This window comes from Symphalangus syndactylus, chromosome 6 (assembly GCF_028878055.3).
Source record: "Symphalangus syndactylus isolate Jambi chromosome 6, NHGRI_mSymSyn1-v2.1_pri, whole genome shotgun sequence".
NCBI classification, from domain to species: Eukaryota; Metazoa; Chordata; class Mammalia; order Primates; family Hylobatidae; genus Symphalangus; species Symphalangus syndactylus.
In genome coordinates, this window is record NC_072428.2 from 129,195,274 (window position 1) to 129,215,850 (window position 20,577).

General features: G+C 38.1%; 1 protein-coding gene across 7 annotated transcripts in view; it reads left to right on the forward strand.

The window, feature by feature from the left end:
• The window catches only part of IFT56 (intraflagellar transport 56), an 84,805-nt gene that overhangs the window by 18,031 nt on the left and 46,197 nt on the right, over window positions 1-20,577 (forward strand). For 6 of the 7 annotated variants that reach the window (XM_055284172.2, XM_063641658.1, XM_063641657.1 and 3 more), the window contains 5 exons: window positions 3,933-4,007; window positions 8,117-8,219; window positions 9,826-9,881; window positions 11,332-11,385; window positions 12,270-12,333. In XM_055284172.2, the coding sequence (XP_055140147.1) occupies window positions 3,933-4,007; window positions 8,117-8,219; window positions 9,826-9,881; window positions 11,332-11,385; window positions 12,270-12,333 (352 nt within the window). Of the gene's footprint in view, window positions 1-3,932; window positions 4,160-8,116; window positions 8,220-9,825; window positions 9,882-11,331; window positions 11,386-12,269; window positions 12,334-20,577 lie in introns of those variants that run through there. The other variant, XR_010121417.1, reaches the window with a different exon arrangement.

A 20,577-nucleotide genomic window follows, 5' to 3' on the forward strand; every position in this document is an offset into this window, starting at 1 on the left:
GTCAGCAGAAATGAAGACTGAGAAAAGGCCATTTTAATTAGAGTTTCCTACATTTCCTTATCTGATTAGGATATCATTTTTTTTTTTTTTTGAGACGGAGTCTCGCTCTGTCACCCAGGCTGGAGTGCAGTGGCCCAATCTCGGCTCACTGCAAGCTCCGCCTCCCGGGTTCACGCCATTCTCCTGCCTCAGCCTCTCCGAGTAGCTGGGACTACAGGCGCCCGCCACCATGCCCGGCTAATTTTTTGTATTTTTAGTAGAGACGGGGTTTCACCGTGGTCTCGATCTCCTGACCTCGTGATCCACCCGCCTCGGCCTCCCAAAGTGCTGGGATTACAAGCGTGAGCCACAGGATATCATTATTATTGGAGCTTGAAGCTAGGTTGCAAGGAGATCAGGAGTGAGTGAGTAACAACTCAGATTGAGAATTCTCATAAAGGGTGTGGCAGAAAGGATGGCAAGTAGATGATGAAAAAATAGAAACATTGAATGTAAGATGCTGGTTTAAAAAAATAAAATAAAAAAGGAGGAGAAAGCTGCTGGTTTTAGAGACTAAAGAGTTGAAGAACTTTCCCCCCAAAACTGGCACAGCCTCTAGGGTAGTGATTATGAGTTTGGGCTTGGAATCGGATAGACCCAAATTTCAACCCTGGCATAGTTGCTATGTGACTTCAGGTGAAATACTTAACTTCCTTAAGCATCATCTGTAAAACAGGGAAAAAATAGTATTGACTCATTGTAGGTTCTTGTGAAGATTAAATGGTATGAGGTATGTAAAGTCCTTAACTTGATATACATAGTAAACTGTCAGTAAATATTTGTAATTATTAAAGATTTTATAGGCTGAAACATAGTCACATTGATCTTTTTCTTTATGTTTAGTGCTTTCTGTATCTTAAGAAACCATTTCTGGCTAGGCACAGTGGCTCACGCCTGTAATCCCAGAACTTTGGGAGGCCAATCTGGATGGATCACCTGAGGTCAGGAGTTCGAGACCAGCCTGACCAACATGGTGAAACCCCATCTCTACTAAAAATACAAAATTAGCTGGGCGTGGTGGCACATGCCTGTAATCCCAGCACTTTGGGAGGCCGAGGCAGGCAGATCACTCGAGGTCAGGAGTTCCAGACCAGCCTGACCAACATGGTGAAATCCTATCTCTACTAAAAATACAAAAATTAGCCAGGCATGGTGGCATGCACCTGTAATCCCAGCTACTTGGGAGGCTGAGGCAGGAGAATGGCTTGAATCTGGGAGGCAGAGGTTACAGTGAGCCAAGACTATGCCACTGCACTCCAGCCTAGGCGACAGAGCTAGACACCATCTCAAAACAAAAACAAAAACAAAGTAAAAAAGGAAATATCCTTGTAAGGTTTTTTATCTCAAAGGAAAAGCTTTTGATGATATTTCATCATTAAGTATGATGTTTAACGTAGATTTTTAAAGATATCCTTTATCAGATTAAGGAACTTCCCTTCTAGTGTTAATTTGCTAAGAGGTTTTATAAGGATCAGATGTTGAAGTATAACATCTTGTATTCTTCGTCTATTAAGACAGTCATATCATTTTCCTTTATTCTTGTGGCAAATTATTTGAAGTATTTTCTACTGTTAAATCAACTTTAGGCTGGACATGGTGGCTCATGTCTGTAATCCCAGCACTTTGGGAGGCTGAGATAGGTGGATCATTTGAGGTCAGGAGTTTGAGACCAGCCTGGACAGCATGGTGAAATCCCATCTCTACTAAAAATACAAAAATTACCCTGGTGTGGTGGCATGTGGCTGTGGTTTCAGATACTTGGGAGGCTGAGGTGGGAGGATCACTTGAGCCTGGGGGACAGGGGTTGCAGTGAGCTAAGATGGTGCCACTGCACTCCAGCCTGGGTGGCAGAGTGAGACCCTGTCTCAAAAAACAAAATATTTTAAAAATCAACGTTATACCAGAATAAACCCAGCTTCATCATGGTTCATTCTTCTCTTTACATATCACATATTAGATAGCTATTATTTAATTTGTTGCATCAATACATATTGGTTCGATTGGTTTATAATTTGCTTTTTTGGTATAGTTCTTGTCAGGATTTGGTGCAAAGATTATCTCAAAGGAAAATGAATGAATTGAAGCAGGTACCATATGTTTCTATTTTCTGGAAAAGTTTGTATAAGATTGGCTTTTATATTTCTTAAATGTTTAGTAGAACTCATTGACAAAACTGTCTAGGTTTGGAAGATTTTAAATTACCTAATTCAGTTCCTTTAGTGGTTATAGGACTATGCATGTTTTCTATTTCTTCTTGTGTTATTTTTGGTAAGTTGTATTTTTCTAAAAATTTGACAATTTCATTTACATTTTCACATTTTTTTAGTCTTTTCAAAAATCAACTTTCAAAAATCCTATTATATAACTGTTTTTTTATTTTATTAATTTATGTACAAGGGGCCCCAAAAAGTTCATAGGAAATTCCATTTTATCCTTCCTTTGCCAGTGTAGCTCTTTAGTAGTTCCTGCTGATTGTGGGAAGGGTCTTTCACTAGACTTCCCACCTTGTGCTGGTATTGGGCTTTCTTTTTTGTCCTTGTCACCTGGCACCATATGGTCTTAAAATAGATCAAATGCAGATACAGATATGACAATCCATCTATCCCCTGTTAAGCCAGACATTAAAGAGATTTGCAAAAAGTGTAAAACAATAACACTGTTCTCACTAAATTTTTGATTTGATAAATACAGTTTCTTAAAGTAAAAAATATGTATGTCAATATGTAGTGGGGTCTATTATTGTTATTTTTAAACTTTTAAAAAATTTAATTGTTTTTATCTTCAGTAATGACAAGTTGCTCTGAAATTGAGACCAAATGTTAATTCCAACATATTTTAAGGCGTATTATTACTACCATTTTCAATGAATTGAATACTTAAAATTTTCTGTTTTAATTTCTGATATGATAAGTATTGATGGCCATTTCCCACATAAACAAAAATTCTTTGAGATTATTTATAGAGTATAAAAGGGATCTTGAGACCAAAAAGCTTGAAAACTGCTGATGTAAACTAATACTACCCAAAACTTTGGAATTGTACTGTGGACAAGAGAAGAGTGATAAAAAAAAATTGCTGAGCAGACATGCACTCCCAACTATGAGATCAGGCAGAATGAGTTTGTGGTAGTTAGTGAAGAACAATCAAGAATTTAATGATTTTATCCAGAAAAGCTTAGCAACCCACTCATAGAAATAGAAAAGGGATGAAAGGAGGATTTCTTAACATCTCCTTTCAGATTAAAGAATCAACCTTAGTTGTTTAAGGCTTAGCTCGTTAATCACCTTTGACACTGAAAGAAAAAACTAACTCTAGGAGTCTTCAGACTTGAGTATCCCAGTTTTCAAACTTGCTGCTTAGTATAAGTTTCAAGTCACTTAACTTTTTTTTTTTTTTGAGACAGTCTCGCTCTGTCACCAGGCTGGAGTGCAGTGGCGCAATCTTGGCTCACTGCAACCTCCACCTCCCAGGTTCAAGTGATTCTCCTGCCTCAGCCACCTGAGTAGCTGGGACTACAGGCGCGCGCTACCACGCCTAGCTAATTTTTTTGTACTTTTAGTAGAGATGGGGTTTCACCACGTTGACCAGAGGAAACATGGTCTCGATCTGTTGATCTTGTGATCTGCCCGCCTTGGCCTCCCAAAGTGCTGGGATTACAGGCATGAGCCACTGCGCCCGGCCCAAGTCCCTTAACTTTTATAAGCCTCATTGTTTCCATTTATTATTGCCCTCATTTGAAAATGTGGATAATAATAATTACATTGACCTAGAGTCATGAGGATCAAATGAAATAGCATGTTAAATTCCTTGTAAATTATAAACCATTGTGTCAATATATGGTATAAGAACTATACACTTGTCATTTTCTTAAGCCTTTCTTTTTTAAATTTCAGGCAGAACTCAAAAGCTTGATGGACAATGCTTCTTCATCCTTTGAATTTGCTAAAGAACTCATCAGGCACAATCTGGTGAATAACGATTTCCCGTCTCGACTGAGTTCAGTCCTATTCTGCTTTGGTACATCACAGCAATTAGAAAGATGAATGAAAGGAGATGCCCCAGCAAATAATGCTTTACTCCAAGGAAACCCCTCCTCACTGTGGAGGAGATAAGTTTTAAAGTACTAATCTGTTTCCTTAAGGAAATCCTTGTGAGAACAGGAATATATTTAATATTTGGAAAGAAGCACAAGGCAGTGTAGATCCAGGTGTCTGTTTTTTTGAGCAAGACAAAGGAACATATCCCCCTGTGGTTTAAAATAAATGGGAAATATTTTTGCATCTTTGAAGGATGACTGAGAGTTCATTCTAGTCAAGGACATGGAGCTAGAATGAGGCTGACATATGTAAAAGATTGTGAGCAGATTGATCTTACTAGAACAGTAAATTTGTACTGGGGAATAGCAGACACTCAAGTTGGATGGGTGGTTGGGTTTAGGGCTAGATTATGATTCTGTTGACCAAGTAATATAGTGAGATGCAGAACAGCTGCTCTCAATTCAGATACCTGGGAACACTGGGCAAATCAACTAATACTACTGAGATTCTTCATCCAAAAGTGGCAATAATAATAACTATGCTTTTTCCTTCTGATTTCTCTATTCCTTTTTGTAGTACCGATTCTTCCAGTAAACCACAGCTGTTTTAGACTCCCCTTCTCTTTATCTCCAATCTCTATTCAGTTACTAAATCCTATTCTCTTCTTGTTGACAGTATCTTATATTTACTCCATTTCTTCACTAGTTCAGGCCTCCATCACAGATACAGTTTTATTTGGATAGTTACTACTATGAGTTTCTGCATCTAATCTTTTAACTTCAAATTTAGTTTCTAAATTGAAACCAGATTAATTTTTCTGGAGAATTATGGGTTATATAGTAGTCTGGAATTTAAGCTTGGAGAAAGATAAAGACTTGAGAATAGATTTAGGAGTTATTGTAAGAGTCTTGACAGATTAATATGGAAGGTTTTCAATTGCTGAAGTGAAATAAATACTGTAGAAAGGATTAAAAATAGAAAAATATGGTTCCAAAACAGCATCTGTATTTATGGGACAGGAGGAAGGAGTATCAACAAATGAGACAAGAAAGGGCAAACAAGAAGAAGCATCTAGATAATGTAATGTCATTTACAACTGCACATTTTAATCACCTGGGAGGCTTTCGAAATTAATGATGCATGGGCCCCATCCCCAGGTAATCTTATTTAATGGTTGGTCTGGAGCCCAGCTATCAGTATTTTTTTGAAAGCATCCCAGGTGGATATAATGTACAGCTAAGGTAAAGAACCACTATATGAATATATGACTGAAAGGAACATATGAAATAGGGATAATTCTTAGAGAGTAGGATTAGAAAGAGAAGTAACGATATGGAAATTTTTCTTTCATAATACTTTATTTAAGTTTTTTCCAATGAACACATATTACTTTTATTTTTTTTTTTAAACCTGAAAAATATCAGGGCAATATAAGTGGTTGTTAAAAAACATCAACTTTTGAAGTTAGATTTGAGGTCAAAATCAAGTTCTACCATGTACTAGCTTTGTAACTTTGAGTAAGTCACTTAACATTGCTGAGTCTGTGTTCTCATATGTAGAATAGGGAAAATGAAAGTACTTATTTTGGCTGGGTGCGGAGGCTCATGCCTGTAATCCTAGCACTTTGGGAGGCCAAGGCGGGTGGATCACAAGGTCAGGAGTTCAAGACTAGCCTGACCGACATGGTGAAACCCCACCTCTACTAAAAATACAAAAATTAGCAGGACGTGGTGTCATCCGCCTGTAATCCCAGCTACTCAGGAGGCCAAGGCAGGAGAATTGCTTGAACCCAGGAGGCAAAGCTTGCAGTGAGCCAAGATTACACCACTGCACTCCAGCCTGGGCGACAGAGTGACACTCCATCTCAAAAAAAAAAAAAGTACTTATCTTGCTTTTTTTTGGGAAGATTACATGGGTAATATGTGTAAGGTGCTTCACACAGTATGCATTTAGAAAATGGCATTGATAGGCCGGGCGCGGTGGCTCACGCCTGTAATCCCAGCACTTTGGGAGGCCGAGGCGGTCGGATCACGAGGTCAGGAGATCGAGACCATCCTGGTTAACATGGTGAAACCCTGTCTCTACTAAAAATACAAAAATTAGCCGGTCGTTATCGTGGGTGCCTTTAGTCCCAGCTACTCGGGAGGCTGAGGCAGGAGAATGGTGCGAACCCGGGAGGCGAAGCTTGCAGTGAGCGAAGATCGCACCACTGCACTCCAGCCTGGGTGACAGAGTGAGACTCCGTCTAAAAAAAAAAAAGAAAAAAAAGAAAATGGCGTTGTTATTATTGGCATCTTGGAGGCATCAGTGTCAAGACTGCAGACACATCATGGGAGCAAGAGAACAGAAAAGTCCATTGAATTTGGCTAAAGAGATTAATTTGTGACTCCTGAAAGTGAGTTTATTTGTATACTGAGAGCAGAAGCCAATGTTTTGAGAGGTTAAGGAGTGTGAGGATGAGAAGAAAGTAGAAGCAGTAAGCAACATACTTTTGAAGTGTGGCATTGAAAGAAAAGAGAAAAATAGGGCACTATCCAGAGGAAACAGTGGGGCCAAGTGGAAGATTTTTCAAGAGAACAAAAACCCCTTGTGTGTGTTTAAAGTGAGAAGTAGGACCAGGGCTTTGGGAAGATTGAAGGTACAATAATTAATGGAGAAAAGAGGTTCAGATGGAGTTAGAAGTCATGGGATCAAGAAGACAGGTGAATGAATCTTGGCAAAAGAAGGGAATATCTGAAAAAGGAACCAAAAAAGATCACTAAATAGATATTTCGGGATCGAGAGAAGAGATTATGTAGTTCATGCTGGATGACCTTGCTTTCTGTGCATTTATTTGTGAAACAGCTTGCTACATTCCAGACACTATGCTAGGCTCTAGAAATACAACAGTACACAAAATAAATTGTCCTTTCATGGATTTTTTTGTTTGTTTGTTTTGATTTCTAAGCTTTTCTCTGTAACACTTATTATCACCTGATAACATATTTATTTGCTTGCTTTATGGAGGTCTGTCCCCACTTGACTAGTCTGTGGTGACAGAGGAGTGGCCTGTTCCTGCTATAACCCCTGTGCTTGTTACAGTAGTGGGCATATAGTACACGCTAATGAATGTTTACTAAATTAATTCAATGAAACACTGAAATATGTGCCACACATTTAGCCCACTTGTGCTCATTTAATCCTCATAATAACCTGAAAGGTAGGCATTACTAATGCCATTTAGAGATGAGGAAACAGGCTCAGAAAGGATATATAAATTCCATCATGGAGTTTTTGATTTAGAATGTCTGCCTAGAAAAGAGTTTTGTTAATTATTGGGTACTTTAGGAGTTTTCTGCAGTTCTTATGAAGAGGAAAAGAGAGGTACACAATAAGGGTTATGCTTTTATTCTATTTCTCATAGTTATAATAATTTTATGTTTTAATCTTTTTAATTTAAATTTTTGTGAGTATACAGTAGGTGTATATTGTTATAATTTAGATCATGGCTTTCTTTCAATGAGGTCAAGGTTATATATATAAATAGAGCTTCAAAAATATATTCGTCCTTTCAAAAAATAACTGAGTGCCGACTATACTAGTCACAGTTCTCGGGGCTAGGAATACACAGTAAATGCAAAGTTCCTTGCCATATGGAGCTTATATTCTGGTGGATGTAACAGATAAACAGATAAAGAAATATACAATAAAATAAGGATATAAGTGCTGCGAATACAAAAGAAGGGCAAGGGTATAGAGAGAATGATAATGGAGGTAGGTTTTACATAGGGTTAAAAATAAAATGTTTAATTATGACAAGGCTGTCAAGAAGGATCAAAAGCAGAGAGGAAAGAAAAGAAGAGAGATGGTAAGAAGCATAGGGATTACGTAGGCAATAATAAATTCAGCCAATAGTAAAAGTTCTCAATATATCAACTGATTCCCAGAACTATTTTAGTTGAATATCATAAACCCAGTTATATGTGCCAGCTCCTTAAACATTGTCACCAATAAATATATACATCATTATTGCCATAATAGCATGATTTCTGTGTCTCTAGGTTGTTTTCCGAGGAGGTGAAGGGGCTTTGCAGGTTTTACCTCCCCTAGTTGATGTCATTCCTGAAGCTAGGCTAAACTTGGTGATTTACTACCTTCGTCAAGGTAAGAAAAATTTGTCCTGGTCTTACTTACAATGAGATATTTTAGAATAGTTAAATATGTCTGATGGAACTATTTGCTTCACTTTTTAAATTCATACTTCCAAAAATATATTTGCAACGAGTTCATAGAACAAGTTTATTGGTGGTTATTTGTTGTGCCTTTTTTTATCCTCTTTCCTCTTCTGTCGCCTCCTACCTTCTCCCTCATTCTGCTTTTTCTTTTTTCCTTTTATTTTTCTGCCTTTATTCCCTATCCATTCTTTCTTTTTCATTGTTTTTCCTCCCCTTCCCTTATAGTTCTTTTTTCTTTTTCTAGTTTCCCCGTTGTATAATGTACATTCACATTTTCTTGTGTCTTTTGGAAAAAGTATTAACTGTTTCTTATTTGCTTTGATTGTCTGCCTTTCTGTTTCTTTGTACCCCAGGCTGCTTATGAGAAATACTATGATTCAAAGAGGATATGATATTTATTTCCCCTAATTAAGATTAAAATTGTCAGACACACACCTAAAGCAGCCTTTTCTAACAGCTATGAGTACAGGGTAGTAGCCACCATGCATTTGTGGTGGCATTTGGTCATGGGCCCTGGACTAACAATGTGGGCCTTTTTAGGTGCATGGTAGAATCCAACCAGGACAACAGATTCCTCATGGAGGAAAATGTATTTATTAAAATAAGAATATGAACTTGCAAACAGTCCTATTTTATTTTATTTTATTTTATTTATTTATTTATTTATTTATTTATTATTATTTTGAAACAGTCTTACTCTGTCGCCCAGGCTGGAGTGCAGTGGCGTGATCTCCACTCACTGCAACCTCTGCCTCCCAGTTTCAAGCGATTCTCCTTCCTCAGCCTCCCAAGTAGCTGGGATTACAGGCGTGCGCCACCATGCCTGGCTAATTTTTGTATTTTTAGTAGAGACAGGGTTTCACCATGTTGGCCAGGCTGGTCTTGAACTCCTGATCTCAGGTGATCTGCCTGCCTCAGCCTCCCAAAGTGCTGAGATTACAGGTGTGAGCCACCGTGCCCAGCCTCTCTTTTATATAAAAGCAAAAAGAAATATGTTTTGGACAAGAATGAAATAAACAGCATATATATTTTATAAATTATTTTTATTATGGAAAATTTCAAACATAGACAAATAGTACAATAAACACCCAAATACTCACCCTGGATTCGGCACTTTTCAAGATATTTCCAATCTTCTTTTTTCATAACCTCTTTTTTGTTCCTGAAATGTTTTAAAGCAAATCTCAGACTTCATGTCATTTAATTCCTATATACTTAATATATATATCTCTCTTTTTAAAAAAAAATCGTTGCTTTTCTTATCTAATACAATGCCATTGGCATAGAATGCCTCATCCATGTTCTTAGCTTCAACAATTTTTAAGGTACTTCATGGCTTAATATGAGTTTTCTAAGGATATTTCGTTATTTTTAGCATAACTACTCAACACCGAACATGGAGAGTTAGAAGACAGATAAAACAGATCATATTTCCCACGAATATTTAAGTACTGAAGGATCTTATCTTTTGGGAGGACTGCTTCAGGAGGGTTTTCTGGAATACAGGCTAGTATAATTACTTTGTTGTGTTACAGATGATGTACAAGAAGCTTATAACTTAATTAAGGATCTGGAACCTACTACTCCTCAGGTAACTGAGAATGTTTTACATTTTTACTAACCAAGTTCTGCTAAAAGTGGAACTTCAGAAATTTAGTTGGAAGTCATATTAGAGAAGATTAGGCAGACTCCTGCCTGTAGAATCCCAGGAAAAGACCATATGTATTCATTTAGGAATGTTATATGCGACTTGTGATATGAGAATGAATGTTCTAGGCTTTTTGATGTTTTTAAACCCCCTTATATGTAGTCATTTTGTCAAAAAGGGTAAAGAAATTTGGAAAATTCCTTTAGTATTTGGAAATATGAAAATTTAGAATTCTGATGAAAGTAACAACTGGATACATGCAATTATCTCATAAATTGTCTGTAACTTGTCTTTCTTCCCCATTGGATTGTTAACTCCTTGTAGTCAGGGACTGTGTCTATATTGTATCTCTAACACTATGTACATAAAGTATATAGTAAACATTCCATTTATTGAATGAAAGACTGAATGAAAAATATTTCCAGACCCCATGGAGTTTAAACAACTATATTTCTCAAGTATATTAAAAGATTCAGCTTCTTTCATGCTGTTCTTTGTGAGCTCTCTTAAATGAAAGATTGATAAAGCTGCTAGCTAGGGAGGGTATCTATTAAAGAATTGAACCAAGTCTGAAAAAAGGGATACACGTGAGGCCCCAGGACTCCAAAAGAGAGAATACCTTATAAATGGACATCAGAGGACACTTTTATTTATTTTTTTTTTAGGAAAAGGATTTCTAGCAAAGAAAAGTTACTATAACATTGGAAAGGGGCCAGGAGTGGTGGCTCACACCTGTAATCCCAGCACTTTGGGAGGCTGAGGCGGGTGGATCACCTGAGGTCCAGAGTTCGAGACCAGCCTGGCCAACATGGTGAAACCCCGTCTCTACTACAAATACAAAAAAATTAGCCGGGCGTGATGGCTGGGGCCTGTAATCCCAGCTATTCGGGAGGCTGAGGTAGGAGAATTACTAGAACCCTGGGGTGGAGGTTGCAGTGAACTGAGATCCTGCCACTGTACTCCAGCCTGGGTGACAGAGCGAGACTCGGTCTCAAAAAAAAAAAATTGGAAAAGGAAAATAATATATATGATATGGTCACAGAGAATGGCAGTGGTTGAGAAGGTAATAAAAATTATTATATCAACATTTTACTTTTTTTTCCATAGAATTGAAATAAAATGAAACTTATCTCCTGGAGCTTCCACTGAATTATTTTTGCTTAAGATTGAGAATTTGCAAATATGGTAAATTATGTTATATAGATACTTGGCTGCTGGAAACTAAATGAGTGTCTCCAAATTCTTTCATTCAAGCCAGGGATAGAACAGAGAAAAGTAACTGTGGGTAATCTTTGATAATTTATATAAAGTATTGAGTTAATACAAGGGGTTAATTCGAAAATGATCTCATAGCTCCATATTCCTCTTAATCAATGTTATTCCATGTTTCTAGGAGTATATTCTCAAAGGAGTGGTCAATGCAGCCCTTGGCCAGGAAATGGGTTCAGTGAGTATGAAATCACTGATAATCTATAGGTTGCAAAGTTATAGGTGTATGGAAGAGAACAAAATGACTATCAAAGTGCAAGCAGCAATAGGCTCTCCGGTAGCTCCTTTTATTTCTCCATATCCCCCAATCCAGACAGCATTGTGAAAAGAATGTTATGTTATTTAAAGACAAAAAAAAAACAAAAAACTTGTAACCCTAAAGACTCCTGCTTGTTTAAAAGGGTCCAATTTTTAAATAGCAACTTATTTAATAACAAACTTAAAAATCATTGCACAACTTCATTCTTATTTGCAGTGACTTTTTTTAACTTACATATATCTAGTTGTAATTTTGGCATCTGTAAAGTGGGGAAAATTGTTTCTCTGGAGAAGTTATTTTTATAAACACCAAAACACTGTCTAAAATTAAGCTCTTATCCATCTTAATACAGCGTTATTTGTTCTTTTTGGAACAAAATGGGATACGAATAAATCTTTTTATCTCAAGTTCATTCTACAGTGCCTTGTGTAGTAGATAGGCAGCAAATATTTATTAAATAAATGAGTTTAATAAATACTCTTTGTTATATCTAGAGCTCCTGTTCCAAGGTCTGATATACGGTAAAAGAGCAATAGATATTTGTAGAGTGATTGCGTTCATTTAATGAAGTTTTAGGATAGAATTTAAGGATTTGATTCTTTTTCTTCTTTTCTGCCTGTCCCCGCACAGGTTTTAGTTCAGTTTCAGGTCTAGTTGTTATGTTAATGAGAATTAATATTGTTTGGGGCAAGATTTAAAACAAGGGTATATTTTAATCCTGACAAATATGTTAGAAAGATAAAGTATAATAAAATAAAATATTTTTACCTTATTCCTCTATATCAGCTCAGTTTGTTTTTCAGAGGGATCATATGAAAATTGCCCAGCAGTTCTTCCAGCTGGTGGGAGGATCAGCTAGCGAATGTGGTATGTCTGAAATCTGTACTTATGATCTGCGTCATAATTGGAGTGGGGCATATATTGACTGTGAAGTTTGATTCTCTGTCTAGGGATGTATCTATTAGGCTTCACATTATAAAGTGTGAGGTCAGAAATAAGAGAATATTTGAATTAGTTCTTCTCAACATCTCAGTGAAAGTGGGATAAGAGAATAAATAAAGTAAATTTGCTGTTTTGTTCCTGAGAGTTTTAAAACTTTGAATCAGTTTTAGATATAAAATGTTATTTTTTACTGAGTTTTCAAGAGCTCTTTTGAGCATTAACTTTTGTCACATTCTGGTAGGTCATTTGCCTTTAAACTTTGCCTATGATATTTTTTTCCATATAAAAATATTAAAACTAGCCAGGCATGCTGGCTTAGGCTTGTAATCCCAGTACTTTGGGAGGCTGAGGCAGGCAGATGGCTTGAGCCCAGGAGTTCAGGACCAGCTTGGACAACATAGGAAGACCCCATCTCTACAAGTAATAATAAAAAAATTAGCCAGGTATGGTGGCACGCACCTATGGCCCCAGCTACTTGAGAGGCTGAGGTGTCAGGACTGCCTGAGCCCAGGAAGTTGAGGCTGCAGTGAGCCATGTAATTACACCACTGCATTCCAGCCCGGGCAACAGAGTGAGACCCTCATCTCAAATATGTATACACCATACAACCAATACTACAGAAATTCAAAGAATCACCAGAGGCTACTATGAGCAATGATATGTCAACAAATTGGAAAACCTAGAAGAAATGGATAAATTCCTAGACACATACAACCAACCAAGATTGAACCATGAAGAAATCCAAAACCTGAGCAAACCAATAACAAGTAATGAGATCAAAGCCATAATAACAAGATTCCCTGTAAAGAAAAGCCCAGGACCCATTGGCTTCACTGTAGAATTCTACCAAACATTTAAAGAAAAACTAATACCAATCCTACTCAAACTATTCCAAAAAAGAAAGCAGGGGGGAATATTTCCTCTCATTCTTCAAGACCAGTATTACCCTAATAACAAAACCAAAGACACATCAAAAAAAGAAAACTAAGGTCCAATATCTCAAATGAAGAGGGATGAAAAAATTGTTAACAAAATATTAGCAAACAATTCAACAACACATTAAAAAGATCATTCATCATGACCAACTGAGATTTATCCCAGGAATGCAAGAATGGTCCAACATATGCAAATCAATGGGATACATCATATCAGCAGAATGAAGGGCAAAAACCATATGATATTTCAATTGATGCTGAAAAAGCATTTGATTAAATTCAACATCCCTTTATGATAAAAATCCCCCAAAAAACTGAGTATAGACGGAACATGCCTCAAAACAATAAAATCCATATATGACAGACCCACAGCTAGTATCATATTGAAGGGGAAAGTGGAAAGCCTTTCCTCTAAGATCTGGAACAAGACCAGGATGCCCACTTTCACCACTGTTATTCAACATAGTACTGGAAGTCCTAGCTAGTAATCAGACAAGAGAAAGAAATAAAGGACATCTGAATTGAAAAGGAAGAAGTTAAATTATCCTTGTTTGCAGATGATATGATCTTATATTTGGAAAAACCTAAAGACTCCACCAAAAAACTATTAGAACTCATAAGCAAATGCAGTAAAATTGCAGGATACAAAACCAACAAACAAAAATCAGTGACATTTCTATATGCCAACAGCAAACAATCTGAAAATCAAAAAAGTAATCCCATTTATAATAGCTACCAATAAAATGAAATACTTAGGAATTAACTTAACCAAAGTAGTGAAATATTTCTACAATAAAAACTATAAAACATTGATGCAAGAAATTGAAGAGGACACACAAAAAAGGAAAGATATTCCATGTTCATAGATTGGAAGAATCAATGTTGTTAAAATGTTCATACTACCCAAAGCAATCTGCAAATTAAATGCAATCCCTATGAAAATACCAATGATATTCTTCATAAAAGTAGAAAAAATAATCCTAAAATTTATACAGAACCACAAAAGACCAGAATAGCCAAAGCTGTTCTGAGCAGAAAGGACAAAACTGGAGGAATCACTGTACTTGACTTCTAATTATACCTCAGAGCTATAGTAACAAAAACAGCATGGTACTGGCATAAACACAGACATATAGACCAATGGAGCACATTAAGAGAACCCAGAAATAATCCATACATCTACAGTGAACTCGTTTTTGACAAAGGTGCCAAGAACCTTTAGGGAAAGGACAGTCTCTTCAATAAATTATGCTGGGAAAACTGGATATCCATATGCAGAAGAATGAAACTAGACTTCCATTTCTCACCCTATACAAAAATCAAATCAAAATGGATTAAAGACTGAAATCCAAGACCTTAAATAAGGAAAATTCTACAAGAAAACATTGGAGAAACTCTCCAGGACATTGGTGTGGGCAAAGACTTCCTTTTATGTTGTTGTTCTTGTTTTTGTTTTCTTTCAAACAAGATAGGCTTTATTTAGATCACCAAAACTAACATTTTACAGAAAAGTAACCATAACATTACACAGCAAAGTATAGCTGTAAAATCTCAAACAAGAAACGCAATGCTTTCTTTAGACCACCAAAAATAATGTTTCACAGAGAGGGAACTGTTAGAAGCAAATGTGTAGCTGCAAATTTTCTTTTGCCATCAATATCGAGTCCCTCTAAAATACTTTGAGACTACTTTGTGGTTTCCAAGTACAAACTAAACCTTGTTGGACAGAGTTGCTCAGCTTCATCAAAGGAATGAAACCAATTTGCAAAAAAAAAAAAATTATTTAATGCTAACAAATAACAAAACAATGTGGTTCTAGCTAATTAACTGCAATGTCTATTGAAATAGCCTAACCTATGTACGCTTCCACGAACATTTCACTGTGGACCCAGTTGCTTTTTCCCTGCCATCACAGATGGCCTGCACAGTAGCAAGTGTTGTGTTAGAGCACTATAGGCACCCAGGAAACAATTCCTAACAGAATAACTACAGTATGTGGGCAACTCAGGACCTACCTCTGTCAGAGCTGCCAGGTGGGCATTGTGTTTGTGCTCTGGGTAAAGACCCACTACCTGGATAGTTGTTCATCTGGAACCCAGAGCGCTGAGCTAGACAGAGGAGTTATTCTTACAGAACCATCAACACTGTAATAAATTGCTCGGAGATTCTTGCTGCTGTAATGCACCTCACAGGCAGCAACACAAGCTGACTCTGGGAAAAAGTAATCACAGTATTCTGCTAAAAACCTCAAATAGAGATCAAAGTGCTTCAACAAAGCCTTCAGATTTTTCTCAGAAAAGGACATCTTTCCAAGGATTTCTAGAAGTTTTAAAAACAATCGCAGCAAATGTTATGCCCCATAAATGTAAAAGGGTGGAAGCGGCTGGTCACCTGGTGGGTAATTGTCAGGCATAAGCTTCAGGACAGGACCTCGTTCATTTCATTAGTTTTTCTCCCTTCAAAGCCAGCAAACACTGCACTTCCTTCCTTGCTAGGGGTCAGAGGAATAGGTGAAGACAATCTGCTATGCACAGGTGTCTTCTTTTCCAGGTGCAGGAACAGCTTGGTTATACTGGCGGATGTGTCCTGCTGCTGGCACTTGGGCTGAGGTGAGGTGCTGCTGTCAGAAAGTCTATCACAGTTGGTGGTGTGGCTCATGGACGGCCTCAGAGACTGCAATGCTTCCAACTCAGCTTTGCGCCTTTTGTGGGTGGCTGGTTCACTAACGGTTGGCTGACTCTCTGTGGACTGTGGCGTGGATGGATTCAACAAAGGCAGGCTGGGAGAGAGTTCCTCCTGGATCGTATTACTGTTTGTGGCACTTACCTTAATTGGAAAAAAAAACTTAGACAAAGTCACCTTTTTTTTTTTTTGAGATGGAGTCTCGCTCTTGTCGCCCAGACTGGAGTGCGGTGGTGCGATCTCAGCTCACTGCAACCTCTGCCTCCTGAGTTCGAGCGATTCTCTTGCCTCAGCCTCCCGAGTAGCTGGGGATTACAGGCTCCTGCCACCATGCCCAGCTAATTTTTGTATTTTTACTAGAGACGGGGTTTCGCCATGTTGGCCGGGCTGGTCTCCAACTCCTGACCTCAGGTGATCCACTCACCTCGACCTCCCAAAGTGCTGAGATTACAGGTGTGAGCCACCGCACCCAGCAAAGTCACCTTTTTATACTGAGCTTGTTCATACGGATAGAGTAAAACCAACAGGAGAGTGTAATCAAAGGTTATTCTTAATCCATCCACCATCTCCTTAAAAAGGTCAACATTCTTTTCTTCTGGGATATAATGCACGTTCATATTGGCATGTGGCATAGCATGATGGTGACGAGGCCTCTCATTGGCTGAAAAGGCTGCATTGAGAGCAAAATGCTTCCAAAATCATTATGATGTTGGTCCGGCATGAAAGTTTCATTAACCATTTCCTCTTGTTAATGTAATAACAATCATCCTTCTGCTGCTTCAGAACTTCAGGTATTTCTATAGTTATTGTTGTTGCTTCCATTTCTCTTTTTGTTTGAAGCTCTGGTTCTTCTTTCACTTCAGTCTTTTCTTCAATATCACTTTCTTCACTTATTTCTTCATCCTTTGCTGCTGTCAGAGGAACTGCCTAATGAGTTTTCATCATTTTCATCTTTTTCATCAATGAGGAGGCCTTTTAAGACAGAGTCAATCAACACTAGGCAACCTGCAGGACTTCTTTCTTCCTGTGCTCCTCAGGAGAGCTACAGCTTTTCTTGCCAATTTATGCTGTAATCTACGATTTTCATCGGTATCATGAAGCACATGATCTTCGGTTGCCCATTTATCCCAGCTTCTGTTCCAGCCATTAAAATGGATCAGATATTCTGGGATCTTTCTGCCTTTTTTGTCTTTCCCAACAATAACATTAACAATCTGGGTCTGACAGCAGGGCGTCCCATGGGAGCCCACCTGGCGCTGGGCCACACTGGAGGAGAGATTTAATATGAAGACAGGAACTGTAGTCCAGAGGCCTCCTCCACTGGCAGCCCACGGTGGCGTCAGGGGGTGCAAACAGTAACAATAAAGCACACTTGAGGTTCCTGACCTCGTGTGAGTGGCCTGGCCCAAAGATTTCTTGAGTAATACCGCACAAACACAGGCAACCAAAGCAAAAATGGATAAATGGGGTCGCATCAAGTGAAAAAAGCTTCTGCACAGCAAAGGAAACAATCAACAAAGTGAAATGAGAACCCACAGAGTGAAGAAAATATTTGCCATCTGACAAGGGATTAATAATCAGAATATAGAAGGAGCCCAGACAACTCAATAGTTAAAAAATCTAACAATCCAATTTAAAAGGGGCAAAAGCTCTGAACAGACATTTCTTAAAAGGAGACATACAAGGCCAGGTGTCATGGCTCACACCTGTAATCCCAGCACTTTAGGAGGCTGAGGCGGGTGGATCACCTGACGTCAGGAATTCAAGACTAGGCTGGCCAACGTGGGGAAACTCCGTCTCTACTAAAAATACAAAAAATTAGCTGGGCATGGTGGTGGCGCCCGTAATCCCAGCTACTCAGGAGATTGAGGCAGGAGAATCGCTTGAATCCAGGAGGCGGAGGCTGCAGTGAGCTGAGGTCACGCCATCGCACTCGTCTGGACAACAAGAGTGGAACCCCGTCTCAAAAAAGAAAGAAAGAAAAAAAAGACATACAAATGACAAATGGGTATATGAAAAGGTGTTTGACATCACTGATCATCAGAGAAATGCAAATCAAAACTACAGTGAGATACCATCTCACTCCAGTTAAAATGGCTTTTATGCAAAAGACAGGCAACAATGAATGCTGGAGAGGATGTAGAGAAAAGGTACCCTCGTACACTGTTGGTGGGAATGTAAATTAGCACACCTACTATGGATAACAGTTTGGAAATTCCTCAAAACACTAAAAATAGGATGACCATATGATACAGAAATCTCACTGCTAGGTATATAGCCAAAAGAAAGGAAATCAGCATATCAAAGAGATATTTGCACACCAATGTTTATTGCAGCACAGTTCAAAATGGTGAAGAATTGGAAGCACCCCAAGCATCCATCAACAGGTGAAGGAATAAAGAAAGTGTGGTACGTATACACAATGGAATACTTACTGTTCAGCCATAAAAAGGATGAGATGAGATGAATGAGATGAGATCCTGTCATTTGCAACAACATGGATGGAGTTGGAGGACATTATGTTAAGTGAAATAAGCCAGGCACAGAAAGACACACTTTTCACTTATTTGTGGGAGCTAAAAAATATTAAAACACTTGAACTCATGGAGATAGAGTAGAATGATGGTTAGCAGAGCCTGGGAAGGGTAGTGGAGTGGGAGGACAGTGAGGATGGCTACAAAAAAAAAATTAGAATTAATAAGATGTAGTATTTGTTTTTTGTTTGTTTTGTTTTGTTTTTTGAGATGGAATCTTGCTCTGTCGCTGAGGCTGGAATGCAGTGGCATGATTTCGGCTCACTGCAACCTCCACCTCCCGGGTTCAAGCAATTCTCCTGCCTCGGCCAGCCTCTCGAGTAGCTGGGACTACAGGCGCCCGCCACCATGCCCAGTATTTTTAGTAGAGACAGGGTTTCACCATGTTGGCCAGGCTGGTCTTGAACTCCTGACCTCAAATGATCCACCCACCTCAGCCTCCCAATGTGCTGGGATTACAGGGGTGAGCCACCACACCCAGCTTAAGATCTAGTATTTGACAGCACAACAGAGTGACTACAGTTAACAATATAATTTATTGTATATTTCAAAATAACTAGAAGAGTATAATTGGATTGTTTGTAACACAAAGAAAGGGTAAATGCTTGATGTGATGCATACCCCATTTACCCTGATGTGATTAGTATGCATTGTATGCCTGTATCAAAATATACTGGATATCCATATGTAGTATGGATATATGGACTACATACCCACAAAAATTTAAAAAAAAAGTAGGTTAACAAAAAATATTAAGACCATATTTAATTAAGTTTTTCTTTTCTATAATGATTTCTTGCATGGGTATTAAGCTTAGAAAATGCTTTCTTTCTGCCACAGTTATATAATGTTCACCTATATTGCCCACTAGTAGTCTTGAAACTTCATTTTTATGATTAAAGTATTTCATCAGCCAAGATTCAGTGAAAGATTTGAGAAAGGGGTATAAAAAGAGATGCTAATTAGCCAGCATGAACCAATATGGTGCTGCCTGTACTGGTTGTCTGTGCCTGGCATCTATTCTGAGTAACAGTGTTCATGCTGAACTGAAAATTAAATATTTTTATCACTCCTGGAGATTCGCAAATGTTTCACCAACACTGGTTATTGAGTACAATTTTCCCCATTTCATTCATTCATTCATTCACACAATAAAAATTTATTGAGCTGTTGAGGATGCAGCAGTAAACAAACAAAACTCCCAACCATTATGGAACTTAAGTCTAGTAGGGCAGATGGACTAGAAACACTATACGGTGGCCGGGTACGGTGGTTCACGCCTGTAATCCCAGCACTTTGGGAGGCCGAGGCAGGCGGATCACGAGGTCAGGAGATTGAGACCAGTCTGGCCAACGTGGTGGAACCCCACCTCTACCAAAAATACAAAAATTAGCCAGGTGTGGTGGCGTGTGCCTGTAATCCCAACTACTCGGGAGGCTGAGGTAGGAGAATCACTTGAACCCAGGAGACGGAGGTTGCAGTGAGCCAAGATCGCACCACTGCACTTCACCCTGGGCAACAGAGCAAGACTCTGTCTAAAAAAAAAAAAAGAAAAGAAAAAAAGATAATATATCATATATATATATAGTATGTGTGTATATATGTATTTATACTACATATGTATATCTGATATGTGTATTCTGATCCTTATCCAACTTTTTGCCTGATATCAGATTCCTATTTGAGTGGTGGAGGATTAGTATAACTCCCACCCTTGCCACAGGCATTCCTAAGACTCCTTATTCTGTTTAATTTTTTTCCTTTATCAATTATCACAGTCTGATATTCTATGTATATCAGATATATATATATATATATATATACTATATGTATGTACATCTCATCAGATATACCAGAAAATTTTGTGTGGTGGCATTAGTGGCATCAACTAATCCTTAAGATTAGTTTTGTGTTTATCTGGTATAACTGATGGTTTTATATTTTATATGTATATCTGATCGGATATACATATATATAGTGTGTGTGTGTGTGTGTGTGTGTGTGTATCAAACGTACAT